At 35.7% G+C, this 9428-nt stretch overlaps 2 protein-coding genes across 2 annotated transcripts; one reads left to right on the top strand and one right to left on the bottom strand.

The window, feature by feature from the left end:
• The first annotated feature begins 1261 nt into the window (after positions 1–1261).
• LOC147548131 (alpha/beta-Hydrolases superfamily protein) lies at positions 1262–4349 on the top strand. The gene is made up of 8 exons (XM_086669003.1): positions 1262–1781; positions 1897–1926; positions 2023–2152; positions 2247–2393; positions 2501–2631; positions 3482–3619; positions 3702–3800; positions 3953–4349. Exons 1-8 carry the CDS (start codon positions 1431–1433, stop codon positions 4172–4174), a joined length of 1248 nt encoding a protein of 415 aa, XP_086525129.1. The 5' UTR covers positions 1262–1430; the 3' UTR covers positions 4175–4349.
• A 396-nt stretch (positions 4350–4745) lies between these two features.
• Positions 4746–9132, bottom strand: LOC147548130 (uncharacterized). Its single transcript, XM_086669002.1, has 7 exons — positions 8876–9132; positions 8671–8748; positions 6940–6978; positions 6320–6865; positions 6126–6218; positions 5176–5361; positions 4746–5065 (listed from the first exon to the last, which is right to left on the bottom strand). Exons 1-7 carry the CDS (start codon positions 8972–8974, stop codon positions 4943–4945), a joined length of 1164 nt encoding a protein of 387 aa, XP_086525128.1. The 5' UTR covers positions 8975–9132; the 3' UTR covers positions 4746–4942.
• Between the last annotated feature and the right edge of the window lie 296 nt (positions 9133–9428).

The raw sequence follows: 9428 nt of genomic DNA, 5'->3' as shown, positions 1-9428 counted from the left end.
CTTTATTCCTACAATAGACCCCTGACATGTTCACCAGACGTCCGACCAAAGTTTTATAGAATTAGTCTCCTAATTTCCCGTTCGTTGAATAGGAATGATGATACCGAAGAAACATCACCGTCTTTCCCTCGACATTTAATGAAACTTTTGATGATTCTTCTGCGCAAGAAGACACGTCTTCGACCAAGAAAGCTCCACGGGTACCGTATACACAAGATGAAGATATTTCACTTGTTCATTCTTCTTTGAAAATTCCATATGATGGGTGATCGTAAGAAATCAGAAGTATAAAGATTTTGGAAAAAAAATATCCGATGAATATAATGCAAATGCAGTCCGAGAGCGTTCATACAGGAGTTGTAAAATCTCCTTTCAGTGAGACAAACACAGAATGCCGAAGCTTAATTTCTATTTTGAGGCTAGTAAATAAAGTTAAAAAAAGCGGGAAAAACGATCATGATCGAGTAACTATTCAAACTTTTAATCCCTTTATTTCTATTTTTTTTACTTCATAATATAAGCTTAAAATAAATTTTGTTTCTTTCAGTTCTATAGAACACTTGATACTAATAAAAAAAATCATAAAGAAAAAGGCTTTAGATTCCAACATGTATACAAAATTTTGATGGCACACAATAAGTGGATGTCAGAATTGTCAGGTGAGATAACATCCGACAAAAGAGCATCTAATTACATTCCTACGAAGGAAAAAACCAATTGACTGTAAACAAGCCAAAGCAAATGAAAGAATTGGAGAAAATTCTTCAAATTCTAGTTCTAAAGACAAAGAAGTCAGTGGTTCTTCAAAAGATCTAACTGAGGGATATTGGAAAACGAGAGACGAAGAAGGATGTCGGAGAGGAATTGCAATGGATGAAGTTGTGGAATTACAACGGAAAAATGCACGGGTACAACAAGAATCTCTACGGGTTCAACAAGAAAACTTACGAGTACAACAAGAACACAAGAACCAAAAAATGCAAGTTAGAGATCAATATGGTGTGAACTTAATGATGATTGATGTTAAGACTCTCAACGAAGATGGTGCACTAATGTTTAAGGCAACGCGAGATGTTTATATGGTCGGTCTTCCACGAGACTCAAGAAACCCCTTCTAGTTATCTTTAGAAATCATTATTGTTTAATCGTACTTAAGTAGATTTAAATTTGTAAACAAATAATTGTAATCATTGTTTTTTAAGTGAATTTATTAAGTAAATTGAAAAAATTTTAGTTCAATTTTAGGCCTAAGCACGTGCTTGCATTGGAGTTGATTTTTGAAGCTTGAGGTGAGACTTGAAATTTTGGGTTGAAAATGTGATTTTTAGGCCTTGTTGGAGTTCATGAGTGACCATTATATAAATTGAGATTCTTTTGACTCCTTGGTTTTTTCCTTCATTAAAAACCTTCTTTAATTTTCACACCTGTAAATGATCATGAAGTTTACTCAAAGCTCTCTCACTCTCAAATGTTCATGTTCAAACTTTTCTTTGACAAACAAGAGCTCCAACTTTCTTAAAGGACACATTCAATTACCCATTTCACTCCAACCCAGAAAAGATTTATCATCATCATCATTATTGATTTCTTATGTTCCAAAAATTAACCGATCTAAAGTTGTAGTAACGGCTAAAATGATTAATAAGAAAAAAATGATTGAAAATGTTAGTGAAGAGATGAACTTGATTGCTTCTGAAAATATGGACTTTGCACCAGCTAGAAGAAGGGTTCGATCTGCTTTTACTATAGTTCAACAACAGCTTGATCATATCTTGTTTCAGGTTCATTTGATGTTTTTTCTTTCAGAAATTTGATCTTCTTTTACTCTTATTTTAGTAAAACCCTTTACTAATGGGTTCCCCTTTTTCTTCTTTAATGGGTATATATATGAATCAGACAGATCATGATGGGATCAGAACAGAAGAGGTAATAATCAAACTTCCCCTTTTCTTCTTTTTCTCTTCTTTTTACTACTTTTTCAAGATCAAGGGTAATAATAATGGATTCCCCTTTCTTCTTTAGTGGTTTGAAAGAAATTCAAAGGGTCAAGAGATTTTTTGTAAGAGTTGGTTACCAAAGTTGGATCAAGAAATCAAGGGTATTCTTTGTTTTTGCCATGGTTATGGTGATACTTGTACTTTCTTCTTTGAAGGTACATTTCAGATTCAATCTTTTAAAATTCATTCAAATTTTCAGTGAAGTTTTTAGATGATATTCTGAGTGTTTGATATAAATAAGATTTTCAGGAATTGCTAAAGCAATAGCTTCGTCCGGGTATGGGGTTTATGCTGTGGATCATCCAGGTTTTGGTCTTTCTGAAGGATTGCATGGTTATATACCAAGTTTTGATGAATTAGTTGATAATGTTATCGAACAATTCAACATCATAAAAGGTACATTTTAGCTTGATGAGTTTTAAATTGTTGTAGTAAGTTCGTTGATTTGATCCATGATTGGTGTTGTTTTTATTGTGTTTTGACGATGAATTTTTCTTGAACAGAAAGGCCAGAAGCGAAGGGATTGCCTCGTTTTTTACTAGGACAATCCATGGGAGGAGCTGTTGCTATTAAAGTTCATCTAAAGCAGCCAAATGCTTGGGATGGAGTAGTTCTTGTAGCTCCAATGTGTAAAGTAAGCATTCCAATTTCACTATAAATATGTCTTTGGAAATTGCCTCAATGATTTCTCATCTTGAAATCGTTTAATTGGCTCTCCCGAGGAACTATTTGTGATGACGATGTCCGACAATTATCTATCTTGTCTATGTTTTGTGGCTTAGGCCCAAGCGGAACGGGTTCAAGTTCTTGTATACTGTTCTAATTGCCTCGTGTGGTAATCGTGTTTTGATCAAGGTCTTGAACTCTTGATAGATTAGGAAAAGTAATGAAGAACTAACAAATCTAATTTGGAATAAATGATGAAACATTTTAGGATTGACAACTATGTTCACTGATATTACTTGATCTGGTATTCTGCACCACATGACCTTATAGTGAGACGAAAGTTTATGTGCTAGGCACTTAGTCCCACATTGGTTAGGAAGACCTTTCAGACTTGGGTTATAATATAACACCTTCTCTTGCATATTTCCCCGGCCTTTTGGTTGTTGTGCCTATGATGGTGAGGTGGAGAAGCCCTAGGGGTTGTTATAGGACAGTTCCGTGCAAGGTAGAAACCTTGTCCATGTTCAACTAGGCTAGTGGGCTTTGGTGTGCCTAAATCAAGGACAATATGGTTGGTATTGAGATGTGTGTTACATCATAAGTTTGAAGGGTTTCAAAATCTTTACCTAATTTAACATGAACCCTGTAGGTACATGAAGGTTAAACACTTAAACCTATTATGGGGGGTCTATCAACACACTAAAAGAATGGAGCTTTCCGAAATTCCTTTCAAATTTAAAGTTTAGTTCCCTAGAGATAGTTCAAGCTTCATTTCATAATTCAAACAACGAGACTAACTAAAATTATGTTGAAACTAGATTGCAGATTCTATGAAACCAGCACCAGCAGTGCTAAAGATCCTGACTCTGTTGTCAAATGTTCTACCAAAAGCAAAGTTAATACCAGAAAAGGATTTAGCAGAGCTCATGTTCAGAGACCCCATAAAAAAGAAAATGGTTGGTATTAAATCAAATTAAACTTAAAGTGTTTATTGATGATTCAAGATCGCAAGTAAATAACATGTAATTTTCATATTAGGCTGTGTACAATGTGATCTCTTACTCGGATCGAGCACGACTAAAAACTGCAGTAGAACTTCTGAAGGCAACAGATGAGATTGAGTCACAGGTCGAGAAGGTCAGTTAATTTTTCGACTCTAAATCTGTGTCTACATATATGTGTGTGTGTGTACGCGCGTGTGTGTGTGTGCACGTGAGTGTGTGTAACTTTACTGTTTTGGTATCAATTGTTTGCTTGTTTGTTTCTGATTGATGTACTTTACTGTTCAGGTTTCAGGTCCATTACTGGTTCTTCATGGAGCAGCAGATAAGGTAACAGATCCAACAGTTAGCAAATTTCTCTATGAAAAAGCATCTTCTACGGACAAGACCCTTAAGCTTTACCCAGAAGGTTATCACTGTATACTAGAAGGTGAGCCTGATGAAAGGATCTCGACAGTACTCACCGATATCGTCTCTTGGCTTGATTCCCATTCTCCCCACTCCAAGTAAAAAACAGACGTTTTCCGCCGATACGTCTCATTGCTTAGTAATTATCTATCAATTGTTGTAATATGTAACTGTACTTTTTTCTTTTTTTCCTCTTAGCTACTTTTTCTTTGTGTTTGGATGTGTAACTATTATGTCTCATAGGATTATAATTTATCCAATAAAGAATAATTATTCAGGAGGGTTAAAGTCCAATGGGGCTAGTCCTTGCAAATGAGCCTCCAAGCATTAACCCAGGACTACTTTACAAATTCTAATTCCCAGACAATGTGGGATAATGTTAGTACCACCCTCAACACCATGGTTGGAGACTTGGAGTCATTCAGCACTCTACATCAGCAAAAGTTGAGAATTTCGACCGATCCCTGAAACACTAGCATTGGTACCATATTAAAGCCCATTGGCTCTAACTCTCCTTGCAATTGGTTTGCACAGAAAGGATTGTCCAAGACTTGTCATACTTAGCAATATAGAGAAGCTTTGGTAAGGAATTTATACTAAGGAAAATAAACAGCTTCAATGCACATGAATGAATGTCTAGTACTTGCCCATGGTTTCAGGGGTATAAACTGAATGATAATAACAAAATCTATTTGAGAAGATGATATTATAATACAAAAACAACAGAAAGTGACAAACCACCGACATCCATCCCTCGACTATATTCCTTCTAGTCACTCCCAGTTAACAACAGAATTGCCATCTCAACAAGTAACCTTTAATGACTTAAAAACTCGATACCACGTCATCATAAGAAAATAGTATATATCGCTACCGCAACATTTGTTGCAACTGAAGAACTTGATTCCTTTGTTCTGGTGGAAGAAGATTAATTTGCTCCTGAGTCAAGCTCATTACCTGCTGAACAACAGCTTGCTCCATCTCAGGTGTCAACTGCACCAAATTGGGAGTGAAACACCAGAAACAAACGCTTCATGACTATTGACTACTTATGGAAACCTAAATTAGATTTGGAGAAAGAAATATATAGATAGGTCAGCTACCTGTGGCCCTCGCGGCAGTTGACCACCGAGACCTGTCTGATTACCGGGCAGTGGTGGACCTGGAAGCTGCACTCCACCAGTTGCATTCTCCTGAAAACCTGGCCCAAAACGGGGCTGCCTGTCGACTTGCATGGCATTCCCAGCTTGCCCACTAAAGTCGGGCCTTGATTGTAAACCTCCTCCAACCTGGAAAATCTTTAGTAATCAGGATTCACAAAAGCATGCAAGTTTAATGGAAACACCTCTTCATGAGGAAAACTTCTAAAAGCACAACTAGTTAGACAACAGATATAAAATAAAAATGAGAAAATTTTAAGACAGGATGCAGTTAATAAATTTGGTAGTCTAATATCATTGTACTTGCGAAATTTCTCTTACATAATGAGAATTGGGCAATATAAGTCCTTTGTGCCTTATGTTTGAACTAAATGGCCTCTGGAACCCATGATTTGGCATGGGAAAAATATATATTTGGCCTGGACACTATCTGGATTGAAACAAAAATAGTACAACATGTGCAATCGTTGATTCTGCATCAGGATAATCCCCACTATCCAACAATTATCAAATCACTAAGATGTGGTCCAACCCCAAAGCCTTCTTTCTCCCATCATTGGCTATACTAAAACATCTTGATGCTAAATGAAAGAAGGGTGTAGTATATTTCAGATAAGACTTGTAGAAAATTTCAAACATCTTCCATTTACATAATCATATTTTATTTTTGAAAACTTGTATGATTTCAGATTTGATAACATGCCATTGATGCTGAATAGACCATAAAAGATATTCAAATGGGGGACCGTACGCATAAGCTCTAACTTGGAGAACTATCCAAGCACTAGAAAGCACACTTATGAAACCAATTATGTTACCAGTCGTACACAACATGATTATACCAATCAATATAACAAATCAGTTGATATACAAGAATGGAGACGTAATTTTACCTGATATAGTGGATGAGGAGGTGGTTGACTTGGTAGTGCTGGCTGTCCCTGTTGAAATGAAGATCCAATGCTACCTGATGATTGCTGTACTGACTGGACGATTTAAAGAACTAATTAAATATAGTCCAGTTCTAAATCAACACAGTCGATAAAATGAATGGAATAAACAGTCAAAATTGGTAAAATCTTCTTACATTGAACAGGTTCTGTGAAAGATGAGGCTGATTAGCACCAGAAGGCTGGTAAGAATTATGAGAACCCAGTTGTGAATGAACTTGGTGCTGGAAAGGTTGCATTGAAGGTGGCCGAGGTTGTGATGGTAATGGAGGTTGTATTGGCAGATGTTGAATCCCGGGGGAGTATAATGATTGCTGTTGTTGGATGGGAACAATTGGTACCTGCTGGGATTGAAGTGAGGGTGGCCTTGGAGCAGGATGAGGTGGTCGTGGAGTCAAACTATGCAAATTGGAGGATTGTGGATGTGAAATGGAGGTCATTTGACCTTGACCACTTGGGTGCCCCATGGTCTGCTGCAATGGCTGTGGGGAATGTGTTGGCATGGTCTGGACAGAAGTAGAAGGGATAGGCAAAGAAGCATGGCTTTGCATTTGCTTTTTAACTAGATCGCGGGCCTGTGGTTGAATTGCTTGGTCCGGGAGCGAGTGGTCATCTGGAGTATTTAGCTGCTGTGGTGGTTGAGCAGACTGTTTAGGAGGCAGAGTTTGCTGGACGGTTGGCACCTACGAGACATAGGGAGTTAAATTTATTCAAATCCACCAAATGGGCGAAAACATAGATAAACTAAAAAACATACCACTTGTGGAGGCTTCACCATTCCAAGCATAATTTGTGCCTAATCGAAGAAAAAAAACGAGATAAAACAATTATCAACACCAACAAAAGGGTCACTTGAATGCTATATATACACATATATTAAGCTTAAACAGGAGGGAATATATGAATTAGTCATAGAATCAGAATACTATAAGTACACATATATTCTAGGTGGGGTAAGATAAAGCCTAAATAACACTAATGAAAGATACACTGGAGAAAGCGAGATATAACATGAAGTGTCACAGAAAAAACCTTTGGCCCAGATTTATCGATGCTGGGTATCATTGATATATAAGCAAGGTATTACATTTCAGCCTGCTTGGAAACAAAGGTACTTAGGAATATTTAGGTTACTGTCTGATAAACACAATTTCATTGAAGTTCATTTAAACGTTCTGCAAACTACAGAAATATTATAAAAGTGTTTTTGGAACATTAGTGAACAACGAAAGAAGAATATAAACATATCTCTAACACTAACCATGGTACACATAAACGAAATTTATACCATTCTAACGCTTATATAACAGGTTGTTATAAGAAATATTATGTCATTTGTTCTATGTACCGCTGAAAGTACGAGCATTTGGTTAACCCCATAAAAGGATCCAAAATCAATTCAATAAGGTGAGCAATTTTTCCCGTCCTTGAGATTGGAACATGTAGGCCGAAATTAACATCAATTTCCACAAAATATTGACGTTTTTTCAAGGTTTTTTGCAATTTCGGACTAAGCGACTATTCAATAAGAAAAGAACAGTGATTTCCACGAAAATAATAACAAAAATGCCATTATACATAGAATTTTGTTTCGATAGCCACGGAACACGATACCTTTCAAAATTTAATACCGTACGTGCAAGCAATAAAAAACATAAGGAAATAAAAAATAGACGGGACTCTCAATTTAAAGCATACGCTTAACTAATCCTTGTACTACTTTTCAAAAAAATAAATCGAAATTCAATTGAAATAAGCCTCTACGTACCAAATCTTACACTACCATTTACAAAATGCAGCATAGACTTTTTGAAGGATAACATGATAGTATGCAATAGTCAATAGATAGAATCAGCTACCAGAGTTCTCCTTCTAATAATCCAAATCAGATTTTCTTGTGTTTCAGAGGAGAAATAACAAAAGACCACATCGTAGTTATCTTTGTACAATATTTGACTCTTCTTCCCACAGTTGTATCGATGAATAACCATTCCCCTTTTCTTTCTACATCCATGCTCAATGTGACTCGAACAATACTAGCTTTCAACTAGCTAATTGATTTGATTATATTTAGCACGCATGGACTAATTTCAAATTTATGACGAACATACACGTATTAACATATATCAACCCTTTCCCATCAACAAACTGATTACGTGTTCCTTGCAAATAATTCAATCAACTTTACAATAGAATTCACATTAAATTCCATTCCAGTACAAGTTTTACTTAAAAAAAAACACCTAAATTGAATATATCAATGTTAAAATATAAATTAGACCTCACCTCATTGAAAATCAATCTTTTAAAAAAAAGAATTTGAATGAATCATTGAAAATCAATTTTAATTCAATCTCAACTACGCTCCAATTACAACATATCAAAACAAAAACCCTAATTGCATTAATATAAACAAGATACTTGGTAAAAGATAAATAACAAGAAGGAAATGTAATGAAAAATAAACCCTAGATATCAAAGAAGGAACCTGAAATAGGGCTTTGGTTAGGGCAGGATTTTCGACTAGAACCTGTCTAGCTTGTTGTTGATTCTGCTCCGTTAAACTCTGTATACAAATTATTAAGAGAAGACCGATTTAAGAAGTGTTAAACAAATCGAAATCAAATCGAAGTCATTAGAAAGAAAAACAACAATTAGGATTCAAATTACTAAATAATAAGTATAATTATTACCTTCATTTGAGACATAATTTCATAGAGTTGATTCTTAGACATTCCGGCGAGATTTGATTTCGATGTTAAATTGTCGCCTGAAATCTGCTTTCCCGCCATCGACTTTTCTTGTCTTTTTCGGATTGATGGAGAGGCGTTCCTTCCCACTCAAGAAAATGACCGGTCTTAAAGTGTTTCATTAACCAATGTAATTGAGAAGTTTTAAAAGCGCCCCCAGATACTCAGGCTCCCCGATAAAATTTACCTACAAGGTCTTCAAAACTTACTAGAATCACTAGTAATAAATATATTTGTTCAAATAGGTTAATGACAATATCTCATATAGATTTCAACTTATTATAATACTAGGTATAACCTATGTCTTCTTCAACAAAAAAAAAAGGTATAACCTATGTCTCCGGTACCAAGAACATCGTATCCAAATATGAATAAATTCTTACAAATATAAATTAGATAATTTTAGAGATGTCCCCAAAATATTATCAAGACTCTTTTTCCTCGCAGTTCTCTCTAGAATATGCCTTCACATGGCGCCAATAACACTCTGGAGGGG

This window comes from Eschscholzia californica, unplaced genomic scaffold (assembly GCF_041429995.1).
Source record: "Eschscholzia californica isolate CP2 unplaced genomic scaffold, dmEscCali1.0.p SCAF_3, whole genome shotgun sequence".
Taxonomy (NCBI): Eukaryota; Viridiplantae; Streptophyta; class Magnoliopsida; order Ranunculales; family Papaveraceae; genus Eschscholzia; species Eschscholzia californica.
Note: the sequence above shows the minus strand (reverse complement) of the source record. Positions and strands in the feature narration are given on the sequence as shown.